At 32.3% G+C, this 27749-nt stretch overlaps 1 protein-coding gene across 4 annotated transcripts in view; it reads right to left on the minus strand.

The window, feature by feature from the left end:
• osp (myosin phosphatase Rho interacting protein outspread) overlaps positions 1 to 27749 on the minus strand; it is a 719850-nt gene that overhangs the window by 241368 nt on the left and 450733 nt on the right. For all 4 annotated transcript variants that reach the window (XM_085957975.1, XM_085957972.1, XM_085957973.1 and 1 more), the window contains exon 3: positions 16888 to 16953. In XM_085957975.1, the coding sequence (XP_085814101.1) occupies positions 16888 to 16953 (66 nt within the window). The remainder of the gene's footprint in view (positions 1 to 16887; positions 16954 to 27749) is intronic.

A 27749-nucleotide genomic window follows, 5' to 3' on the forward strand; every position in this document is an offset into this window, starting at 1 on the left:
AGTTAGGTTTTCATTCTGAATTCATGAATTTTGCCGAAATCAGCTATGAAAATACTCCACGAACAACGCGTATTTTTTCATCTCGGTGCTATAAAGATGACCGTATAGTTTACAATCATCTCTTTCCGATACTCAAACTGCACCAATTTTTATAGGTACCTACATCAGTTTTACTGTAAAAAAAAAAAAAATTACGACCATGTCCGATCCTAATAGGATCATATGGGCCTCCACAGAGTAGAGGTTTGTATTAACTGATTTTGTTTTTTTTACGAGAAATGGATGTCAGCCACTTTCTCAACCTATTAGGTCCATACACTGACTCACACACAAATTGAAAAACAATATGTGCACTTGCCAGACCCAGGATACGAACCTGAGACCCACGACGTGATAGTCCAACGCCTAAGCCGCGCGGCCACCGTGGGTGTAATAACAGTAAAATTAGTTTTAAATAAAATAAAATAATTAAATTATATTTTTAAGAGAGAATTGTTTCAAATACATTGTGCACGTATTGAAAATCTACCTATATCGCAATAGAGAAGATTCTTACAACTTTTTTATCTTTTTCTGAAAAAATGCTCATTTTCTGTTAGATATTCTATGAACTAGTGTGTCCTTGTAGATATTATATCAATGTTTCCAATAAAATAATGCCGACTATTGCGGTAACATTCGATACTTCCAACAATATTTTAACAACGTTTCAGATACAATGTACTTTTACTGGAGTGAGTATTGATTGACGATGTGGTTCCGCAGGAGTTGAAGTAATGTTGGCTGAGGCCGGTGGAACAAATCCGAGGTTCATTAGCATTTCAATGGGACGTGACGGCGGGTATGGGTAAATTCTAACATGGACGCGAGTGGCGCCGTAATTACTTTTTCGGCTCCTAATAATGCTCAGGAGCTTTCAACTATACAATAAACAATACCTGGTGTAATCAGTTAATTAATTTATATAATAAACAATTTAATAAAATTTATTGGTATCCACAATCACAGAACAGATAATAAATAGAATTCCGATAGTCTATATTATAGTGTATATATATATACCGATACAGTAAATTTTGAAGAAGGGTTTTGAATGTGTGAGTGTCCTAGGAAAATGAACCACGCATTATAGACGTGCAATAGTGTGTGTAATACACCAATATTAAATAATGATGTTATCAGTATTCGACGTATGATGTATTCTGGACACGTGTTTAAATTTATCCCGCATTCTTCCTTACTCGAGATCGGTTGCATGCTTCTCATAATCCGTTAGGTATTCCAGTTCCCATTATTTCTGAGTTTCCTGCCCACAATAAACAATATCTGGTGTTTTGTTCAAATTGAATCAATCAAAAAAACTATAATCATGTATGTACTAATTTGAGACATATCCAGTGACGTTCCTCGGCAAAGTGCCGTCCTTAGCAGACTTATAATGCCGTCCCCTTTTATAAGCAGTTTAATATTTGTTAGGTGCCTGCTTACTATTTATTTTCAACTATCTTAAACAGACAAATACACAAAAAAAAAATATTTACACACACCATATTATATATTGAAAATTAGAACATTTCCATGAAACGTACTCTTAAAGAGTGGTGATTTAAGGTACATGGATATCGGTGGCGGTGGCGGTGACAGGTTTGGAGGCACCCTTGAGAAAATTTTGTCAACCGCCATTGCAATATGTATTATAATACAACAACAGTTATGTTCTTCAGAATTTTTATCCTTCAATTATTTTATAGTCTAAGATGTCGATATTTTCATGAGTTCTCAAACGTTGTTATATTTTTGTATTTATCGTTTTTTTACGCAACGCAAGACCTGTATATCCCCACGGCACGTCCATACTTATATCCACACATACATAGAGACCAGACTTTCGCAATGACAATATTATATTATTTTACTTGAATATTAAATAAAATGTCACTCGTTTGTAATAAATTAAAAATAATTTTATAGAAAAAAAATACAAATTAAACAATAAAATCGAATTTTAAGAACAGAATACATCGCTAAAAATGTCTACATCTCTATGAAGTGCATTGACCAGCCGCACAGCCCTCGCTATTGGTGCCTGATGAGCCTGACACGAGGAAACAGTTTTCACCCAAAATAGGTCATGGCTGCGCTGCGACCACGCATGTAATTGACGGGTACATAATAATTCAACCGTAGTAGATTTTTGGGTTTCCACCGTGTGTCCTACCTTCTTTACTCGACGTTTCGAGCTCGTTGCAGAGGCCATTATCAAGAGATGATATGTTTTATGATGAAATTGTAGTGTAGGTATATAAATGTAAACATTGCTCTAAGAATGTCAAAAGGCATCCGATTAGCTAAGAGCAAACGTTGCTCAGAGTAATCTGTCAATCGTTACGAGCAGGGATACCGGCTCGAATATTGGATTTTGCTGATAGTGCCGGAAGCCATGACGTTTTTAACCGTAACCCATCATCCCTTTTAATATTTTCAGGGTTTCTATGGATTTGAATGGCCTCTGTATGAGTAAAGAAGGAAGGACACACGGTGGAAACCCAAAAATCTACTACGACAAAAAACAACCGTGAAAGCCTCAAACATTATATAATAATTCAAATTTTCAAGAATATCGGGATTGGAAACTATACCACGTGAGAGCAGGGAAAAATGCTTTAAGAACAGCAGTGACCTACGAACTTCAATGAGAATGAAAGGCGAGCATTTCTTGAAGAAAGTTAGCCAGAAAATATTATGTTTTCGGTATACTCCCGATGTAATAGAGTTTATGAAAAGCCTTAAATGGAGATGGGCTGGACACATAGCTCGAAGAAGAGACAATCGTTGGACAAATCTAGTCATCCAGTGGTATCCAAGAAGTACAAAACGTACGCAAGGTAGACCTAGAGGCCGCTGGATCGATGAAATGATAAAGTACGTGGCAGCGCAATTTACAGGACCGAGAGAAGTGGAAGCAGCTTGAAAAGGCCTTCACCCAGCAGTGGATAGATTCAGGCTAATGATGATGATGATACTCCCGATGTTGGATCGTGTAGTAAAAATAAATTAATTTCTACTTGGTTGAACATGTAAAGCCTAAAGATCCCTGGCAGGATTTGAAAAAAATAATAATTTTAATTTACTCGACAACCAAAAAAACATTCACCAGATATCGTACTAATTTGAATTATTATCGCCGACCTGGGGTACGGCGTTTGACCCGTGAAGTATTTGAAAAAAAGGTCGTTTTTTAGATTGTTTATTGGAAACCTCTTGAAAAAAAAACTTCTTATTTAAAAATTATAGAGCACACCCCAGAGATTGGCGCCTTCGAGCGCGGGTGAATTGGCAATAAAACGTATGGGCGAGAAACTATTAATGGATTGCAAATGTTTCAATATTATATTATGAAGACAGGACTTGTTTCCGACTGTAAAATCTGTCATTAATAAATAGCATACACTTTAGCGTTGCCCAATAACACTAACTAATCATAGGAACATGTTAGATTAAAATAATAAGAATCATCTCGAATAAATCGCACGCCAAATATGTGTTACGTTATTTCGAAAGTTTTCATTTGATTCCCAGCACCATACACACTCACTCATCAGATATTTTATTAGTTTTTAAATGTTTCGATGTTAAGAATGATTATTATTTCGATGTCTCAGTTCGCAAAGTGCCGCAATTTGTATATGTAATGGTGATTGGCAAATTGTATCTAATAAAAAAAAATCAGAAACAAGTTTTCTTTCAAAACCATAACGATAAAATAAAGAGTAAACTTTCTAACGTAAGAAAAAAAAATGCGAATTAAATCAATATGTAATTAAAAATAAGCATAACCAAATTCTTACAAACCAACTATAAATCAAAATTTTCAAGTTTTGAGTTATGTCAAGGCTATACTTAGTATGGCCCACGGTGGCCGCGCGGCTTAAGCGTTGGACTATAACGCCGTGGGTATCAGGTTCTAATCCTGTGTCTGGAAAGTACACATATTGTTTTCCAATTTGTGGGTGTCAGGGTATGGACCTCATTGGTTGAGCAAGTGGCTGACATCCATTTCTCGTAAAAAACAAAATCTGTAAATACAAACCTCTACTCTGTGGAGGCCCATGTGATCCTATTGGGATCGGACATGGTCGAAAGAAAGAAGAATACTTCAGTTGAGGCATGGTCTAAAAAGACCGTGGATAGGCGATGCGCGGATTGTGCAAATGACGCGTGCTGAACGAAATATAATTTGTCATAAAAATACAACATGCGTCCATTTAATGTAATGTTTGTTGTTATATTACTAATAATAATAGTATATTCATTGACATGTTTTCTTTTTTTAGTACATACGTAAAGTTTTTTAGTCATCTTTACACGATTTAAGAATATTTTCATCCGACGCCATGACAAAACAAATCGACGTGCAAACACCTCGACTGTTAGTCTGCGATTGGCGACTAGTGAGAAATTTCGTAGCGCATACTGTTGAAAATTATTTGACGTTTCACTGAAGTACGCTTTTAACCATTATATTCGTATATCGCTCTCTTCAGTTCTACAAAATTATAACATGAAAAAATTATTAGTTTTCCTCGTAGGGTTGATGTTTTTGTCACTTTTATAGGTCAATATAGGTGAGTCAAAATTTTGATCCGTCATTACTCAAAAATACTAATTCCTAGTTATAGCATTATGAAACTGAGACATCGAATATTAAGAAACATGAGTAATACAATTAAGATAGTAAGATGAAGCGTGAAAGGAGCTAGTAAACGCCTTCATCCATCAATGTATCGACTCCGACGTGTATAAATAATATAAAAACAAAGTTTTTAGATCGTCTTTCGGGTGAAGACATATCTATGATTTCCCTATAAAAGTCACTAAAGAAAGTTCAAATTTGGCGTAAGTATGCAACAATATGCCTATAAGTAGGTCGCTACTTTGAAAGAGTGTTTGAAAATTAGTGGTACATGTTCTATATACAAGAAGGTTTTATTCAATATCTTTGGATAAAAATATAAAACAATTTAAACTGCAGGTGAGTTAAACAAAGTGTATTTTAAGAATTTACAAAACAACGTCCACCTGTATACATTGGAAATGGAATACATAATATTTATGTACATTATTTGGTTACAACACTTCAACATGGCACAGTTCGCCGTGAGCTTTCTTTTCGGAAAGAGATGACCGTATACTATACGGTTTCCAATTTTATTAGATTTATTAGATTTTCATAGCTGATTTTGGCAAAATTCATGAATTCAAGAATGAAAACTTAACCTAACAAATAGTCCAGTAGGTATATCGGCTATTTTCAAAATTTGTTTGCTGCTGGCTTCCTGTAAAGTGTAAACCGACAAGAATCGTGTTTTATTTAGACATGAAATTTATGTCAGTACTATACGACCCAAAAAGGTTGGGCGGTCTTATAAGTAAAATATATTTCCGATAAAACATTTCACGGTGAAGTGTGATACGGCGAACTGCATACGTACAAGTTTCCGGACACGACATTATTTATACGAAATAGCTATTGATATTTAAGATATGTATTAATTTTTAAGTGTGCGATACATCGATAATAAATAGATCATCGTCATAGATGATTATGGTGATATTAACAATGTTTTTGCTTGTTGTATTTCACGTTATATTATAATATATACGTGATGTTTTCTTGGCTATAGTTCAGTCAAGTCATTAAACCCGAATAATTCTCCCCTGCAGCAGCAGCGAATACGGATGCTGTTACAATTTCGGGGCATCGGCACTAAACAACACATAAATATAGTATCTACATATCTGTAGCGCAGGTAGCATAAATTATACGCTAAATTAGAAACGAAGTATGGTTCGTTCGTGTCGGATATAATCAACGATGTCTATCGCATAACGCGCGCGAATTAAGATAATAATAAAATAACATACGTAACACAAATAGATAATACGTATTAAAATTAAATAAACATGTTTTCGGCGGTACCAAAAAGAAATGTTACGATTGGTGAATTTTCTGGAGATTCGATTAAGATTATAATCAAGTTGCTTTATTGTTAATTAAGTATATTTGTCAATAGATATAAATATTCTTAATCTTCGCCGCCTATCATGGAACAGATGCCGACATTCATAACTGTTCTAATTTTACGGCTGGGTAAAATTTATATTATTTGATAATAATTAATGAATGTACCTGAATCCAAGGGGTAGGTTAAATAACTAAAAACCAATCGCCGTAAAAACTGTCTAGTTAATTCTACCTTATAGTGGAAAATATACCGATTAGAGAAAAGATAGTGATATATGAAGTGATCTAACCATGGCTCCCACACAGTGGCGCCCCTATACAAAATGACGCCCCTGGGCAGCGCCAAAATGCCACCCCATTTTTTATACAGTATTTTTTATCATCCGTGTCGTTTATGTTCACAATATACGTCGAAGGGCGACGGATGGAAACTAGAAATCGCAAACCCGACAAAAAATGCAGTCTTGTTAAACCTTTTATGTTAATTAATAGGTACGTCTTTTTGTTTCTATCTATTGAGTTGAATTTTTTAATGGAAAGATATTTTCGTTATTACTATTTCTCTAGAATCCAAATGATTCTACTCGATTTGCCGCCCTTCGGGGGCGTAGGGTAGTAGGGCGTCACACTGCCTTTAACCCTAGCGATAGGTAGAAGAACCCGCTAACGATTCTAGCCCTGGAGCCCGCTTCAGGATGTGGGGGCTATGGATCTAATGATGACTAACATAAATTATTTTCAAAATATAAAACGTTAATTCTCGTCCCGAGTTAAGTGTCAAACTAAAGACGGGGTGCTTTAAGAAATCGATTTAATTCGTACCACATAACCCACTGTTATATCATATTCAAACCTATATTAACACCTATATATTACTAACCTACATTAACACCTATATTAACACCTATACACCTATATAAGCAGGCATCGGATTTCGTGTTTGGATTTGTAGGTAATGCAGCGAATATTAAATTTAAGAAATATTTAGGTAACAATGTTTTACGAAAATATAAAAAAATAAAGTAGGTAGTCATTAGTGGCGTGCGGTCTATAGATGTAAAGCGTCACGTAATATAAAAAAACACATGTAAAGTACTTACACATTTTTTCAAGATTCGATTAGTTGCATAACCTTAAGTTTCCTAAGTAGACAATAACATAGTACGTAATGTATAATATTATGTATTTATTTTACAGCATGTCTGACAAAACTCACCGCATGCCACTGGTAGTAATATAGTAACGTTGTTCATCATTATAGTATACTATATTGCTTAATTGTTAAAGCACATCGGTCGGAATCTGATGGATACAGGTTCGGGTTGCGATTGGTACATTTTCAAAAAAAAAAAAGTACGTTTTGACGGTTTCCAAAATAGACGAATGTAAGTGGTAGGAAGAAGTCACGTGGTATCTATAGATAAACATTCAAGTAACAATAGCTAGAAATTATTAAACACTAAATTTTTTCACGAGAATTTATATTATCTTTGATATTTAAAGGAGTAAGGCCCGTTTCAGACGGGACACCGGTGTCGCGCTCTATATAATATAGGAGGCCTTTGTATTCGAATAAAGGTTCCTTTGCATAATGTTTATGAACGCCCCAGAGCTAATGAGTGAACGCATAATTTCGCGTTATAAATTAGAACATAAAACTGGCTGCGGTAATAAAAATAAGTGTATCGGCGACTTGAGAATGTAGCGGCCGGCTGAAAAGTGTACCGGACACGCGTTGACTCGTTAGCTCTGGGGCGTTCATAAACATAATACAAAGGCCCCTGTATTCGAATACAAAGGCCTCCTATATTATATCGAGCGCGACATTGGTGTCCCGTCTGAAACGGGTCTAAGCCTATTTACAGATGTATTAATTCATTGAGATGTGAATACCCAACTAGTTTAATATGAAAAAGAATCACACGTAGATCGTGTCGTAAATTAAAGCGAAGCGTTTTATTACGGTATATTATTATCTAAACTCGATTTGAATAATAATTCACAGTCGAAAAAGAGTCGGGAGAAAAAACTGAACGTTGTCCTTAAGCCTATAAATCAATTTAAATTCAAATTTCATCCGATCGGCTCGCTATCGTAATCTCCGATATAAAGCATGTAAATTATACAATCTGTTTGGTTTTACACGCCTTTGTAGCTATTGGACCTACGCCGGCGGTGGGAAAATAATAAATTTATTCAAAGGATTACATTGGTTATTTCGTGGATCAGTGCATTATACGTGCTTGAAACAAATAGCTCAACAGTCAAATAACATACAGTATACACCATGTTAAAAAGCTTAAAATAAGCCCAGCAATAAGAGGACCACAATTTATTGTTGTCATGCATACAAATCAAATAATATCAAGTTATTAAATAAAGGTTAATCAGATCAAGCATATGGCTACCCATCAGTCTCGACTTGCTTTTCTCCCCACCATCCGACACGTCCTTGCAGTCGTTATGCAGGCATACAGTGACGTATTGAAAATTATATAAGATAAGTATTCATTCAATGAGCAAAGATTTTTATTAGTAAAGAAGCATTTAACTTTCTGATTCCTTAGTCTAATGTTTTATTAGATTTTGAAAAATGTGTTTTTTATGATGATTAAGTATTATTGTGTAAATGACTGGATTCAAAATACACAGACCTATGAATAAAATCTATACCTATTTTGTCAACACACATTGTAGAAAACTGTAAGTTATTTTATATACTTACAATTTAATGTACACAAAAAATATAAAGAACAATACAGTTTGCTGTTGACAAGGCAACCCCATGAAATTAAGGTTAACCAAAATATCGACTACTTAATCTGCAAACTACATTCGGGCAAATTGTTCAGTAAGGAGAAAAAACTTAATAATTTAACTATCGAGCGGAATTTAACAATTCCAAAAATACACTTAGAAAAAATTATACTATTTTGGCTTCCCTATTATATATAAAGAAAATTTATATAAAAAGTTGTCCCCTTTACGATATTGGAAATTTGGCACCTGCAGACTGTTTTGTGTGAAAAACGATAACGCATTTATATTTAGTTTGAAGTTTTGTGTGGGCATAGAAAACATGGTTTATAACAAAATGCCATCAAAATCTCATTTTTGGTTAAAAGTGTAGTTAGCTGGGTTGCGGATTAAGCAGTCGGTATTTGAAACACGGCGTATGGCGAGCCATCGAATTTTCGCGTACATAATGATATCAACATCACACTTACGTTCACTTATTCAATATAATCATGGTTATAATGGAGCAAGGATATAGACAGGATTGAGGACCGTTTCTTGTGCATATATGCAACTCCCTATTTTTTGGGGAATGGTTTAAAAACAATCTTGCGAAAAGTTAATCTGCAATAGGCTTTCGTATGATCCTTCATAAGGGATTATAAATCCATAAATGGCATTAAATTCTACTAAAAATATTTTCACTACTAACCCACTATGACGTACAAATTAAATTTATTCTTTACGTACATTATTATTACGGATATTATTATCAAGACAAACGTAATTTAAATGACAACTTAAAAACATTGGGGGTAGTCTGGTAAATATTGAGACCATAAAAAATGTCGACGGCTTATTTACCCTATATAATACAATGTGTGCACAAAAGTAATACCATCTTTCAGCCTAAAAAGAAAACCTGACGTTTACCAAAGACGAATTTTGAACCCGCGCCCACGGCTTCATAGACAACCACTTTATAAAACGTTTGATCAATAATTTTGATTGCATTCAACCAAAGTAGGTATGCATTGAATTAATTGAGTTTTACATAATTAATTAATCGCTCTGTATCTGTTTTTAAAGGAATTTTTTATTTCTAGTAGGAATGTGCACAGTTTATTTTAATGTAGCTATTTTGTATGATGTAAATATGAAGATAAGATATTAAACATCTCGAATGTGATTTTTATTCACTTTTTATAATGTAGTTAAACGAATTAAGACAACGTTCACGTTGCAGTCAGATAGTATCAATGGTTTTATTAACATATTAAGAAATTAAAACTTTCAGTATTATTATTTACTTATAATAGTTTTTTTCTCCTTGGCAAATTTATGTCAAACTCCTATGGCGAAATAATCAATATGCAAAAACTAAGCATAGAAAAGAATATGACCAGTAAACAAGAATGTGTTTACTAAAAAAATACGTATATGTATTATTCTATCACAAAATGGTGAGTAGGTATATCGGTGTCCGTGGCGAAGGGTGAAGTTAGGCTGTTGATACACCATAAATAGTCCACAATTTAAACTTTGTTAATCATACGTATTTGTTTTTATTGAAACAAGACTTCAATTTACAGATGGTGATGGTTAGTTTTGAAAAATCAATTAAACCATAATAGTTTTGGTATACTTTGATACGAAAAAAATGTGCACACTTTTTCATTCATACTTAGGTATTTATTTTCGTTGGATTAACAATACATATTACGCATATTATAGGTTGATCGGGCCGGGTTGTTGGGCGATTGTACCAGTGACCGTGTTACAAACGCTCGAGTTTATAAACTGACACGTAGGGTCTCTTGGTGATGTATATGATCATATATATACACATATATCGTCACCGTTCAGGCAAAAGTCACCAACCCTGAAAATGGCAGTTTTGAGTTGAGTATGTCACACAAAGCGTAAAATTATGTTCTTTAAGATGCAAAAGTCACCACGGTATATTAGTTAGTAAAATGTTGCTTAAATCCGAATTATTTGTTTTCCACTAAGTGACTTTCGATAAAATCTTAACAAGCAAAAGTCATTATAGGTGAATAGACATTATTGACTCTAAAAATATAAATCCTTCGTTATAAATATACAAGCAAAAGTCACTATACTATGGATGGTGAGTTTTACTGATTTGTCATTTGAAAACTTCTAACACTTGTCTGAAATACGCAAAAATAACCAAACAGGAATAGTTTACCTTAGCTTGTTATAATAAGATCGCTTTGGTCAGATTATTAACAAGCAAAAGTCACCAAACCATAATTGAGCTACCTTACCTCCTTCAAAACCTTCTAGATGTTTTAATTAGCATCAAAAAGTAAAAGTACCTTAAAGAAATTATTAAGAACACATGAGAAAATAATGTAATGTAGATAAAACCTTAAAAAAATTTAAATCTGATTTTTCCTGCATTTTCAAACTTTCAAATTGCGATATCTCAAAACTATGTTTTTAGGGTTGGTGACTTTTGCCTGAACGGTGACGATATATGATATGGACAAAAATCCGCTTTACGTGACTGGGTTCGATGCTGCTCAATACTATGACATGGCCAAAAGGATTCGGTAACCGTGGATGACCATACCTATCTCACCCTCCAGGGAGGAGAATGGGAAAGCGATCTACGCGTTGTCTCATACAGGACGCGGGGCTAAGCCGAGAAAAATGGCGCACCTTTTTGCTTGCTCTATATACTACGATGCTGGAGTGTGATAGGAAATTAACACATGCGGTAGTTATTTTGTTTATCACATCATTATTAAGAGTGTAATAAACTAATAATATAATAAATATTAAGATGTACCTAGGTATATTTAGCATATTATATATAATACGTTTACACGTTTTAATACGTATATATATAACACGTTTACCAAGCGTAAGTCTAAAAATAACATTATCAGGAAAACGCTTTATATTAATGAACTTAAAACTTTATAATTTTATAAACGTCGTGTTATCGATAGAATCAAAAGGTAAATTAACTTTTAAATGTGTGATACGCCAGGTACAATGGTGTTAGATTCTTGTGGCAGTACAGGCGACTCATTTAGGTGTTTGTGTCGTAACTTTCAATTCATTTTTTTTTTATTTTTACATATAGTGAACATTAAAAATTATTAATTTAAGACGTTCACAAAATGACATTTAGAAATACAGAAATATTATTAAAACAGTATTGTATAAAAAAGAAATATATCAATACTAAGTTGTTAAACATTAGACAACACTAATACGGTTGTAAAGTGATTTCGTTGTGGCCGCAATGCCAGATGAATATGTCCTTCCTCTACCTACAGATCTGTACTTAACTCATTTTCATTAAAACTGGACTTATGGCACACTGGCTATAGAAACAGGTATGTTTTAATGGGCGTAGGTAAAATAAACACAAATAGTTTTATTTGGAATGAATAAAAAAAATATTTGATGGTTTATTCTGTTCTCACTTTTTATTATTCATACTGAATGAGCTTACTTAAAATGTTACTGTAAGTACATTTAGTTGCTCATTCTATTTTCAAAAATATTTTAATTATTTTCAAGATGTGGGAAATGAAAAAATGTAAATGTAAAAAAACGAAAATCAAAATAATCTGATTGTATTCACTGGTTGGCCAGACCTGCCTTATCACAATACAAACCACGTAAGTATCCACGTTTACTACTATACAATCATTATTTAGAAGATTGTAATAATGTATACAAATAAAATAAATTTAAGTTTGTGACCCTCTAAAATTTTACGATGTCTAATAAAAACTAATTTTTGAAATATAAAAACCTGTGATTTTCAAATATTTATTTTTATTGGTAACACAAATTTCTTGTAATACGATTAATGTAGCGGGTTTTGTTTGTTTTATCGATTTCACAAACATATTTTAGAAGCACGATAACCAGCGAACTGAATTTAACAAACAGTTATGAATAAAATAAACATAACATGGAATCATAATAATTAAAGATGTTTTTTTCTTCTTCAATATTATTACCTGATTTTAAGTTAAACGATCAGGTGCGTTTTTATTAGCTTATAAGGAAATTTATTAAATATGGCATTCACGTTTTATATAATACGTAGATAATATGTTGCCATTATGGAGATATTATGGACATTTGCTAGTACAAAAAGTTAGTAAGGGACATTTTGGTGAAAATTAATTAGGTAGTTATGGTGTTTATTATTGTTAAATTATTTAAAAATTTATATTCGTCGTTCAAGAAGACGGACTTCATGAGTTACATATTCAATGCCGAAGTAATAATTATTATTTTGGTAGGGCATTAGTTAAAAACAAAAATTCAAAACCCACTAAATTTTTACGTGCTTACTTCATTTTGCTATCCATTCAAGTTGCAAATTGTCACATACATTCTTTTGCCGTAACAAATTCGATATAATATAAATAATAAAAGTATTTTTATCTCTTATAAAATTGCTCATTGTAACTTATACCATATACTTCAGCTGAGGTATGGTCTAAAAAGATCGTGACTAGGCAATGCGCGGATTGTGCAAATAACGCGAGCTGAACGAAATATAATTTGTCATAAAAATTCAACATGCGTCCTTTTAATGTTATGTTTATTATTATATTCGTAATAATAGTATATTCATTGACATGTTTTCTTTTTCAAGTACATGCGGAACGTTTTTAGTCATCTTTACACGATTTAAGAATATATTCCTCCGACGCCATCACAAAACAAATTGACGTGCGAACAGGTCGACTATAGCTATCCGACTGGCGAGGACTGCGAAATTTCGTTCCACATACTGTTGAAAATTATTTGCCGTTTCACTTATGTACGCTCTTAAAGAAACACGATAATATAATATACTTAGATCTCTAAGGGTCAGTGTAGGCATCGGTCCAATTTCTCTTTTTCTTATGAAAAGACCACAGAACAGATTATTAAATAGAATTTTGATACTTACACATTTTGAAGCAGAGTTTTCTAAGACAATGAAACACACTATATACATGCAATAGTGTGTATTGCAACACTAATCTACAAATACACTAATATTGAATGAGCGTCGGTGCATAAACCGATAACAGTTGTCAGAACGAAGGACAAGCTTAGAATGACGTATTCTCAACACGTATTTAAGTTTATCCCATATTCTTCCACACTCGAGATCGGTTGCTTGTAACTCCACATCCGTTAGGTATTTCAGTTGCCATTAATTCTGCGTTCCCTAGAATAGACTAAAAATAATATATACTTTACATATAATATTTTTAAACTAAAAGTTTAACAAATATAACTTTTTAAAGACTGATAGGTATTAATGATAAATCTCATTAATTAATGCCATTAAATTCGTAGTATTGACGATTTTATACCTCTTGAATGTACTATTTATTGATTATTATTTAATGATCTATTATTAGGTTCTTGACGTAGTATACACCTATTGATTATATTATTAGTGATATGGCTTTTTTACACTTTATCAATTATTTATAATTTAATTTGTTGGTTATATTTTTATTAAGATCCTTGACTTAATAGATAGGTGATAAAGTTTTTACATACTTTATTGGATTAATTTGTTATATAAGTTAGAATCAATTGCATTCATTGTCAGTGTGTTTTTACCTTTTGGTGAGTGCACAGCGAAGAGTGGAGGTAGGCTGTAAGATCCGCCATAAATTATGTACATTAAACTTTTTCATTGATACTTATTTGTTTTCGTTGGATTAATAATACAAATTACACATATTGTTGGTTCATTTTTTTTAAATTCATTAAGCCCTGCCTTAACCAAACTATAATAGATAAAAAATATTATTCTATCTATAAAATAAAATTGCATAATTTTAGATATTTTATAGATAGATGAGTATTTTTTTTACTATTATTCATTATTGCTTGGTTTTCGCAGAGTTTAATTGAACTTTAAAAACTAACCACCACCATCTGTAAAATGTAGTATTATTTCAATGAAAACAAATACGTATGATTGACAAAGTTTAGTGTGCACTATTTATGGCGGATTTTAACAGCCTGCCTCCACCCTTCGCCACTGGTGCACAAAGTGCATGAAGATGCCGAAAGGCGAAACCCAGGTCGCAAGAAACCGACTCAAATGGAATAGTACAAAACACAAATCTATTGGAATATAAAAAAAAAATTACCCAATTCATTTTCTGCATCATACTAACATACGACACACTGCCTCAGGGGTACAGATATAAATAGAGAATTTACGGTGCACTTAGGCTAGTGTACATCAAATGAGACTTGAAACATACAAGAAGTTATTGCTAGCAAAGCATTAAAATTATTGGAATTTGTCTGCGGTAAACCACTGAGAATAATAATATTGTATTTACAAAAGCATTCATTCAAACAATTTATCTGTGGATGTTATTAAATACGCACTGAGCAAAAATGGAAACGTTAAACATGTATTGAAATAGTCTTACAAGAGCTTTTTTCGTATACTGTAGGTTAATACGTAAACCAACATTAAAAAACATTAATAAAAATAAAGTATATGTACCAGTGGCGTACGGTCTATATGTATTATAGGTGCGGAGCACTCCCAGAAATATTCAAAAAATTACTATGTAATAATAGCTCATGATTTTGAGCAATTATAATAAGGTATACTTATACCAAAGGTTCTGTTTTGTTTTTCATATTATATAATATATACTAATTGTAATTATAAATGTAAATATTTACAGAATAGAGGCTTAAGTAAACTTAGAAATATGACACACCATACAATCCATCGAAATTCAAATAATTGCAATGTTGGGTATGTATGTACGAGTAGCAGTTACGTATGTAGTTTTTTCAATAGCATACTTTCAATAAAACGTCAATTATTATAGATATCCCTTGCCACCGGAAGAATTTATGGAGGTATTTTTTTCATATTTAATTCCTTTTAATTATTTAATGTTACAGCTACTAAATCATACGTCAAAAATACCACAAGTCTTGGGTGTATTGGAAACTAAATTATAAATTATTTGAGAGAACTTTCACATATCAATAATATTCGCGACAACAATATTTCCACAAACACATCCTTGATCTTATTAGTGACAATATAAGTATCCCAAAAGCATCATATTCAAAACCATGAAAGTTGTCATTTATAAAAGAGGATTTAAAGCTTCCGTTTATTTATCATTACAGCCACTATTTATATATTTAATCCAAGAAAAGAGCTGTTATTTGACAGCAGCAAAAGCTTATCATTTGGGCATTTGAACGCGAAAATTTATATTCATGTTATATTATGAATAAATTGTATCTAAAAAGCCCCACAATGAATGTAGATAGTTAACGTTTATATAGAAAATATTCCAGTACCAAATTTAATGCAATTATGGCAAGCTAACAAACAAAGAACATTGTTTTAAATATTAAAACCATTAGTATTTTACATACTACAGTTTTTCCTTATGCTTTCGTATTGAGAATTGCGTAAGAGATATTAGTCCAATTAATTATATTGAGGAATTTCGTTGTTTCAAAGTCAAAAATCTTCAAAGACATTTAGTAATTCCCCAGTATGGGATGGATTATTGTAGTTAACATTGTTTGGTAACATAGATGGACCTGAAAAATTATCAATATTCTTGTACATAATATGTCCGAGTAATTCATTACGCTAACCGTTCCATGTAACACGTTTTAAGGGCAATCTGACCATGTAATGTAAATTCAACCCGCACAGTTTCTGAGGGAAGTAAATGAATGAATGTAAGCATTGTATAATAAGTCCTCTTAAAAATCATTAAGTATTGTAAAACTTCTGTATAATCAATTACAATTGTTGGGCAGACTGGTCACGTGGAAATCTTTGTTGTTAGATACACCACACTTCTAATTGAAATTTCGACTAGTGGCTTTCTCAGCATTTCAGTGCAAGGTAACCAGAAGAGTGGGGCACTTTACAGAATATATATTCTACAGTCTTACTTTATTAAAGTATTTAAAAATGGATAGTCAACAATCTAAATCCACACTGAAGTATGTTGATAACAAGATTAGTTTTGTTTTGAATTCAACGACGTGATATTTGCATATTAAAAATAATTAGCATAAAAATGTTAAAATTTCAAAGAATTCAGACTTACATGTTCATCCAGTGAATAGGTGAGTTCGCCGTCGTCGTAGAGCACGAACCATCGTCTTTGCCATCTCTGTAAAATAAAAATAATAAAAATTAAATAAATATGTCAGTAGATAATATCTAAATTGTATGATATCTAAATACAAAATAAATTCTTTGAATACATCTTTATTCTTGATTGATAATTTATTGTGTTAATAATTTATATAATAACATATCAAATTAAGCCTTGTAGAGCTTATAATTTGTTAAATCTTTTGATTTCTGGAGAATCGAGAATTATCGAAATCAAGAATATTCGTTTTCGTGAGATTTCGATATTGTTTTTATGATTTTTCGTTACATTTAACAGATTCCGTTTACAATGAAAGTCGAAAGCTTTTTTATAGCTCTTTCAGCCAATTTCAACTCGTTAAGAATAAGCTCTTTCGGCCAATACAACCGATTTAAAATTTTATTGAGCAGCTATGTTTAGTGACAATGTAGTCTCTTCTAATTTGTGCATTATTATATAGATCGAATAAAATAACATAGCATATACATATATAAGATGAAAGTATTAGATGCTATTGCATAGGTAACTCGAAGATAAATGACAATTTTTAAGGGTCTGTAGGTATTTACTGAAACGCAAAAAAATCGAAATATTTATAGATTTTCTGCCTGCGTGTGCCAAACGTTACAATAAGACGAAATATTATTAGAGCTAAAAATAAAATAGGTACTTATATAATAGACAGGTACATATTTCCATGGGTAACTTATTTACCTAACATTTTTTCGAATTTTCTTTATTCGTCAGAGGTTTTTTTTAAAAAGCCGTAACGTACCAAACCATGCCAAAAGACTGTATAAAATGCCAACCAATAATTCATTAAAATATTCAACTATATATTAATTAAGAGCGTACATAAGTGAAACGGCAAATAATTTTGAACTGTATGTGGAACGAAATTTCGGCCGCGTTGCCATTCGAAGAGCGATAGTCGACCTGTTTGCACGTCAATTTGTTTTGTGATGGCGTCGGAGGAATATATTCTTAAATAGTGTAAATATGACTAAAAAAACACTTTTACAATGTACTTAAAAAAGAAAACATGTCAATGAATATACTATTAATATTACTAATATAATAATAAACATAACATAAAAAGGACGCATGTTGAATTTTTATGACAAATTATATTTCGTTCGGCTCGCGTAATTTGCACAATCCGCGCATCGCCTAGTCACGATCTTTTTAGACCATGCCTCAGCTGAGGTATAGCCTTAACTATTCAGTTTTCCTATTCACTGTGATATTAAATCGATGAAACTAAAAATATCCAGATTATTTTTAATTCCATTGAACAGAGCTACAGAGGAATACAAGAGTATTGTAGGATTTCAGAGAGGTGCCACGTTCGGCATAGGACACAATACTTAATTATGTACAAATATATAAAAATAAAGTACCTATTCGAACAATAGTTTTATTCGAACAGTACAGTGAAAACTACAGAATTCCAGATTGTCTTAATAACAATATAAAGATAAAGACTTGCATTTAAGGCTTTCTAAATTATTTGTATTGTCATACCAATATTACCCTCCATCACCGTTTAGGCTTCCTTAAGGGGGGACATGCTCGTCGAAGGTCAAAATTGAGTTTTTATTGTATTTTCAAACCATGATCCTGGACACTCCTTAAACGTTGTAGATAATCTATTTATATAATTTTGAAGCCTTATTATCCTTTATAGTTATTTTAAACATTTGATGACTGCATAAAGTATTTTTGTTACATAAAATAGTATTCTTTTAAACCTCTCGCTCTAATGTTTTAGAATATAGTCATATTTCGGTACATAACTGTGCAGTGGTGTTAAGATTTTTTACATTTATTAATTTTTAAACGCATTTATAAAACCATTAGTATAATTTATTACGAGATAATTTTTGTAAAATATTCACGATAAAAAAATATTTTGATAATCTCTGTGATCCCAAATTTGACAAGAATTAGGCATTTTATTATTCAAAAAATCGGCAAGATTAACACATTTGAAGAAGATTCTAAAGATACTTATAATAAGCTATGTCTTTGACCATTCAAGTGTGATAAAAATCTTATGAATAATGATTGCTTTATAATAATTATTGACCTAAGAATAAGGTAGTGTTTTTTCGAAATACGCCATTTCTTTTGTCATTCCCTAGTGGTTAAGCTACAACATACGGCCGTAGCCATAAAATGACAAACTATAATTAAATTAGGGAGTAAAATTATGTTAACGCGCGTGTTTGAACATGTACTTAACCGATTTATTTTTTATTTTTTTTTAAACGGTACATGTTCAAACACGCGCATCAATATCATTTTACTTCCTACTTCAATTATAGTTTTTCAATTTATGGCTACGGCCGTATGTTGTAGCTTAACCACTGGGGAATGACAAAAGAAATGGCGTATTTCAAAAAAACACTACCTTATTATTAGGTCAATAATTATTATAAAGCAATCATTATTCATAAAATGTTTATTGCACTTGAATGGCCAAAGACATAGCTTATAATAAATATCTTTAGAATCATCTTCAAATGTGTTAATCTTGCCGATTTTTTGAATAATAAAATGCCAAATTCTTGTCAAATTTGGGATCACAGAGATTATCAATATAATTTTTTATCGTGAATATTTTACAAAAATTATCTCGTAATAAATTATGCTAATGGTTTTATAAATGCGTTTAAAAATTAATAAATGTAAAAAATCTTAACACCACCTCACATGGACGTACTGAAATATGACTATATTCTAAAACATTAGAGCGAGAGGTTTAAAAGAATACTATTTTATGTAACAAAAATACTTCATGCAGTCATCAAATGTTTAAAATAACTATAAAGGATAATAAGACTTCAAAATTATATAAATAGATTATCTACAACGTTTAAGGAGTGTCCAGGATCATGGTTTGAAAATACAATAAAAACTCAATTTTGACCTTCGACGAGCATGTCCCCCCTTAATAAGTAGGATCAGTAATTTGCTTGTAAGTATATAAGATGAACAGTAAGTAGTTGATATTTTAAGATAATTATGAATTTCAAAAAAAACAATGTTTGGTTTTAAGCAAACATTAAGCGTGAACTTTGAAGTATTTTCACATTTTTTCTACGGCCGTTGAATAGACAATGTCAATACGATAACAAGTATTTGTTAAAAATCTAAGCAAACGCTAAATTTACAGAGTACAATAAAAAATAAACGAAAATGCTAATTATTATGTATTTGCATGTCCGAAGAATTTCAAAGTCAAACATTATTTAGTTGCGATACGTATAGGTAAGAAAAACAAACACGGCACGATCGTTAAAAAGCGAATCGCACGCTAATGGACTGCAGACAAAAAGAGCTAGTTTGTTTTCTCAAAAGGATATTCCATATTGTCCAAGCCACAAACTAAAAAAATACAACGAACGTTTTCAAAAACAGGCGCACGAAACCAGCGAGAATCGACGGTTGCCAGTTTTCGCCAAAAAACAATTCGATATCTCCCATAGAACAGCGCGTGGAACCACATACGTGGTGTGCAGGATTACACAATAATGGGGGCGATTTGAGGCCATTCAGTGTAATATTCGTGTGTTTAGATTATATTTAAAAACTAAATGTATCCGGGCGTTAATTGTTTTTATTTAGTTATAAACGGTAAGAGAACCATATAATTCAGACAGAGACGAAGACTGCATGTTCAACGGAGGTTCAAGTGAAAATAAAAACCTCACATAAATTCTAGGATTTAACCATATAGTTTCAAAATAATCTGAAAAATAATCATGTTTAGATCTACAAAAACATATTATTTTAATTTTATTATATTATGTCCACTTTAAATCTTTTTTTGTTTCTCCAAAATGCAACGATAGTTAGTAATCATCATACAAATATTTCAAAACAATGCACAATATTATATTTAGTTTATTATAAATATTATTTTTGTATTATAGTGTTTCTTATTTTTAAGTGTAACGCTAGTTATCTTCATACAAATATTAGTTTCATCTTTATAAAATATACTGATGTCACTAGTAGGTATATCACGATGTAACTTCATTATTGACCAGAAGAAAAATAAATCGATTTGCACTAATTCTTGCAATTGCATTGTATGTATCGTCTCTGTTCTGGCAAAACACACCAACTGGAGAATACTAGTTTAGAGTAATTTGACTTTGAAGTTGTTAAAATGTTTGAAATAATGGTCTATCATGTGAGTTTATCAAGTAATCGTAAAAAGGATGACTTTAAAATAAAGACTGTTTATTTATTAAGAAGGTTTCCAGACGGTAAAGTTTGAAATAAGGAACATTTTGGTACTAACTCAATATGTAATTTTTTCGAATTAGTGTTTTCTGCCAGAACAGTGACGGTATGAAATTCATTAGGTATGTCGAGAAGCTAAGAGTACTCGCAACAACCAAATGTCCAATGTGTATGGCACAAGTTTCTTATTTCACCTCCGGCTTCTATTCCCGGTTAGGTTCCAGTACTATACTGCTTTCAATGGACCTCATCGCCTGTTGGTCTCAATATATACTGCCATAATGATAGTTTGTATTATCGATTTTTGCATGAACGACTTCTAACTAATGTATTCCGAAAATGTGGTGCACAACTGCTTTAAGTTTACTGCTTACGTGATGCGAACATTGATCCATTGTGAGACTAATAGAGAATGAAGAACAAATTGCTTGTACGTTTCTCCAGCAGTTTCCATTCGAAGTTATTGACAACAAAGTAGTAACTTGTAAGTATGTATTTATTTATTTTATGAAAGCGAGAAGCAAACCACCTTCCTCAATATACATAAAACTATTTCACTAAATGATTTACTGCAAGGCACAACTGAAATGTTAAGATCCTTATATACTTTTAAGTATATTATTTACATAATATATAAAATCACTCAGCATTATTAAAAACTAACCATATTTTTATAGTGTAATGAGTTACGTAACGTCACGGCACGCAAAATGCCCTCCAATCTGGCTAAACAATGTTTAGGAGATAGAGATAAAAAAAATATTTAAAAAAAATATAGGTCATAATAATTAAATAAATAATAATGCAGTTAAATGGAGTAATATTATCTACACTATTTTGGATAATAAAATTATAGAATTAGTTCATAAGTTTTGCAGGAAAAGCTTTAAATGTGGACATTTTTAGATTGAAGGTTTAATTGGCACAGTCTGTATATATTATATTCTGCCAGCAGTCGGTCGACTTAAAGAGTTTCTTCGTGGGATGCTCACAGCAATCGACTGTAGGATGGAAAAAGGACGTAATCCACACAAATCAAATTTTACAGGAGGCACAAACGTTTTCGTTGCGGTTTTCGGTCAAAGATAAAGTTGAACCTTGAAGTGAATGATAATTAATAATTTGGTTTTATATGCCTAATCAAATATCAATTATTGATTTAATTAAAAAAAAAACAACAAATATGATGGTTGAATCGTTTTCCCACTTCACTTAAATCTTTTTTTTTAATTGTCAGCTAAATTTAGATAATAAATCGGCGTTTGCAGCTTACATCCTTTAGTAAGCACAACGTATATTTCGTCGAGTACAACGTTATTATCCAATAAAATCTATTTTGAAAAAACTGATTGTTACGTCCTTTGTCTTTCTACTGTCTAGTCATATTAAAAGGGTTCTTATATTCAGTTACACCAAGTGAACTTATACATGATACGAAGCGGGCGGTGGAGTTATACTGCCCATCCAAGGAAGAAGGCAGTAACTAACTCTCACACACTTTCGAGATAAATGACATAATGTGTTTTTTCTTCTTCAATATTAGTACTGTGAATTAATAAAAAAACTGTGATATTTCTTATTAGTAGGATGTTAAAATACAAACTTATTAGTAAGATTTAATAATAAACAAGCAGTAACCGCAATAAATAGATGCGACTGGCTTTTTGCTAAGAAATGTGTATCGTTTTAGCAGATGTCTATTTTTTCACTAAGGATTTTAACGGTATTTTAGTGATAATACTAATTTTAAAGTGAACAGAATATTATAGCTTTCAAAATTACCTAAAGCGTCAATTGGGCTTCTTTACGAGCTGTTTGTTGGCGAATTTAAAAGCGGGCGAATCAGCTACTACGATTTGATGATTACACACAAAACTTTCCATTCGCTGAGAAGCCACAAGCCAGCGACTATTTTGACAGAACGTAGTTCGTTTTTTTACCCGAAGGTTGCTACTGCGCTCTACTGCGCAGACGCAGTAGTCCCACACGCCGGCGTGTAGCGTGTAAAGTTGACCGGCTTTCTACTTTTCTCGGTAGAGTGTTTACAACCTGCTTGTTAGCTTGTTCGATGATTACACTGGGCGACTTTACAGGCAGATTATAAATTGGCCAACAAACAGCTCGTAAAGAAGCTCAATGTAATTGACGCTTAACACATGGCACTCATTACTCAATTTCACAAATTTTGCGAGTTACTGCCTTCTTTCTTGGAAGGGCCAGTATAGCAAACGATGACGATGATAAAATTGAAGAAGTTTTTTCAAGAAATGATTTTTGTTTGTTTTTCTGGATAATTCTTCATAATCAAGCAGTGTTCGAGACAATGTAACATGCCACTAACGAATAATATTCCTCTTCGCAAGATAAAATGTAACAACATGCGATCAAAAATTAAAACAAAAAACATGCTAATGTTACAATGAAATGCGATCATTTGGTATACAGACTGGAACATAAATAATAATGAAATCACAAAGTAGAGGTGTAACATAATCGTTTGATTAAACAGCGTATTCAAATATTAAAAAAACATGGTCTTGTTCAACGGTACGCGGCTCTTTGTTCTTACGCTATGTTTTCCTTCCATCATTCATCGCGTGTTGATAAATTGTGTCAGTCATCATTTGGAATGATGATGACTTGGAAACATGGGGATATCTTGATGTAATAAGCGAATTTTGGAGACTGCCTCCTCGAGGGTCCACCACCAACAAAAAAAAAATAATTAATTATTATTAAAAGTACGTTGGATAATAAATTCGTCAGTCCAACATTGGATTATCTGCAGAAATATATTGCTAAAAAAATATGCTTGTTTTAAAATTAAAAGTTTAACAACGAGTAGGTTCGACTTTTAATAGAAATTCAACAAAAATAATATTTTTTTGGTATTAAGTTGTATTCTCAAAAAATGCAAAATAGTAGATTTTAATTTATAAGGTATTTTAAAAATAAAGTAATTAATATACGTAGGTATCGATTTGCTTCAATAATAATTGAAAGATACACGATTTCGCAAATACAGTGAACAAACGAGAGCAATTCCCTTATTAAGCAGTCAATATAGTAGCCTAAAACACAAGTTTTAGTAACCACATGCATGGCCCCCACATCCTAAAGTGGGCTCCCATGCCAGGATGTTTAGCGAAATGGCCAATGTAATGTTCTACATTAGTGTTCTCCAAATGGTATTCTGTGGAACTCCAGGGTTCCGCGAGGTAAACTTATCGTATTTTTTAGTGATTTTTTTTTGTATTTCTAAATAAATCCACTTGAATTATTGCGCTGTTAATACTCGGCATGGTATTATGAAGCACGATAGCTCCTTTTGTAATTGCCAAGTAACATGCGACCCTTCGCCATATTGGATAAATAGTAATTTTTATTAGTCAGAAAACACACTAAAAATAATTATAAAACAAAATACTGCCTGAGGAATAGCGCCGCAGGCGACTTTTTATATTAGAGAATAATTCTGGTGTATGTTTATCTCACTTAATTGGTCAACCCGCCATACGCCACCCCTCCCTAAGCCGGGGGCCCCAAGCTAGAGCCTTGTCAGCCACCTGGGTACTGAGTAGGTTCACTCGCTCAAAAATACCGTATACTACGATTGCTATTTTTCAACAAATAAATTTCGTGTGTCAAGCTCTACGATGTTATATATAAATATTATTACTATCACTCAATTCGACATAATGTTATATTACTAAACACCAAACAATATTATATTTTATTATTAGATCAGATCATCGATTATCTAACCTCAAAATCATTCGCTGGAAAAACTATCAATCTAACGGACTGGTTAAAATACACTATAATTTTATATTAAGGGGGGACATGCTCAGCGTAGGTCAAAATGGAACTTTTATTGCATTTTCAATCCATGATCCTGGACATTCCTTAAACGTTGTAGATAATCTATTTACATAATTTGAAGCCTTGTTATCCTTTATATTTATTTTAAACATTTGATGACTGCAAAAAGTATTTTTATTACATAAAATAGTGTTCTTTTAAACCTCTAGCTCTAATGTTTTGGAATATAGTCATATTTCGGTACATAACTGTGCAGTGGTATTAAATTTTTTTACATTTATTAATTTTTAAACGCATTTATAAAACCATTACTATAATTGAATACGTGTATTAATTAAGGCTCTAAGTACCTAAAAGTAGTATTGCCTGTAGTTACAAAATACCGAGTCATTGCAGTAAAATTTCATGAAGCAGACCTTTTGAAAAAAGTGGTTTTACAGTGTGAAGCAATCACGGCAGCTTCTATAATTTGAGGTATTAAGAACTCGCAAGTGTCAACACACCGTCGTCAGCCATTTTATATTGAATGAGGTTGACCACTGTAGTGCTATTTAGACCATTATAAATAAAACAGGGCAACGGACTTACAACGTCGACAGGTTTAAATATTTTGCTGTATTTTTTTGACTTGCTTGAGGCACTTAGACCATAATTGAAGTTATTGGCGTTAGTATGTAGAACACTTTTCCATAAAATGTCAGTTTTTATGTTTTTGGTACTTAGCGCCTTAATTAATACACGTATTCAATTTATAACGAGATAATTTTAGTAAAATATTTACGATAAAAAATTATACTTATTGATAATCTCTGTGATCCCAAATTTGACAAGAATTAGGCATTTTATTATTCAAAAAATCGGCAAGATTAACACATTTGAAGATAATTCTAAAGATACTTATTATAAGCTATGTCTTTGACCATTAAAGTGTGATAAACATCCTACGAATAATGATAAAATAAATTTAAAATAAATACAAAGGATAATAAGGCTTCAAAATTATACAAATAGATTATCTACAACGTTTAAGGTATGTCCAGGATCGTGCTTTTAAAATAGAAAAAAGGTTTCCATTTTGACCCACGCTGAGCACGTCCGCCCTTAACTAGTCGATTTGTTTGCTATGCCTACTATAAAGCAATAACATGTGTGCAATATATAATATTATATAATATATTATGTTTTAACCTGAAGTGCACATGCATCATTGCACATGTTTTCTAGTATTCAAAAGTGGTTTTGTGTGGTTGGCCGTAAGGAATTTTAGTCTAACAGTCCACAGACACGAGAGGCGGCTCGCTCTTCCCATATATGGCGAAGGATAGATAGATGAAGCCTAAAGAATCCAACTTCAGCGATGCCCTTTATCAATATAGGTCATTGAATAATAACTCTTATACACCTTGCCGTACAGCTTGTAACTGTACTCTCCTGAGCACCTTAAAAGACATGAGAAATATTGAATCATTGTATTTAAGTTACCTGTCTAAAAATAATAGCACGTCTTAATAAAATTAATACAAGTGAGATTTACAGTCCTAATCTCGCTAGAAAATTTAAATTTACACGACTTATGAACGTCTCAATGGCAGATGTATCATGTAAAGAAGTTTAGCGATGTCCACATAAGCGAAAACAAATCAATACGAATGTACAAATTGAACTATAATTGGGTCCATGTCTACAAAATCGACCCTGTATTGATTTTAAGAGGATCGCCATGATTGCATTCAATGTATACAAGTAGATATATCCGACATTGACTATCATAATATCAATATTTCATTGAACCAATGTTGCGCGTCTTTCCAACTGCGGTATAAACAGAGAGAATGTGTAGAATTTTACTATAATTTTTGGATTTTGGATCCCATAAATGCGATGGATCTAGGAACCCTACATGAGGTTTATGAAGGAACCCTCGTAGCAATAAGCACCTGGACCGCTCCATGAAGAAGCCGAGAGACTGGGTGTGACCGTCCAGAGAGAGAGAGAGCTCAGGATAGAAAATTTTCTGATTTTGCAATAAATAAATATTTAAAAATATTATCTAACTTGGACTAAGATATGGTATTTTATTGGGAGTGAACGATTTACGGTAATTAACGATTATTGATTTTATTATGTACTATCTAATTTAATCGCAATCTCAGTATCCAATCAAAGAATGGGCGTGTCCGTATTACACGGTGGAACGCACTATTGGCAATTCGTGCAGCGCCGACTTCGCTAGGCGATCGAATTTGTCGAAAAAGATTTCGTTTCGGAATCCCAGCCGCGTCTTCTGCTTAGAAGTAATTACGATTTATTGGCACTCATCACGCAAGTCTCGTGATACGAAAATGCGAAGAGAATTTTGAAGATATTAATATAATATATTTTTATTTAATTGAGCGTAAAAACACGTCATGTATCAATTTATTAGTTAAGTACGTATGCAAGCTTATTCAAATATAATATATTATATTTTATCAATGCGGCACTGACAAATAACCTTTTTACCTTCATGTCATCCATCATCATGCTGTGGAATCTGGATGATAGTCTCTCCAACCTAATCATTCTTTCTAAATCGAGTTATTGTGCTTGCTTTGATACTTAGGTATATCCGCATAACTTAAGAGCATACATCAGTGAAACGGCAAATAATTTTCAACTACAGGTGCAACGAAATTTCGCACTCGTTGCCAATCGGAAAGAGGTAGTCGAGATGTGACCACGTAAATTTGTTTTGT

This window comes from Rhyacophila brunnea, unplaced genomic scaffold (assembly GCF_057557595.1).
Source record: "Rhyacophila brunnea isolate RB1 unplaced genomic scaffold, BYU_Rbru_1.0 scaffold_7, whole genome shotgun sequence".
Lineage (NCBI taxonomy): Eukaryota > Metazoa > Arthropoda > Insecta > Trichoptera > Rhyacophilidae > Rhyacophila > Rhyacophila brunnea.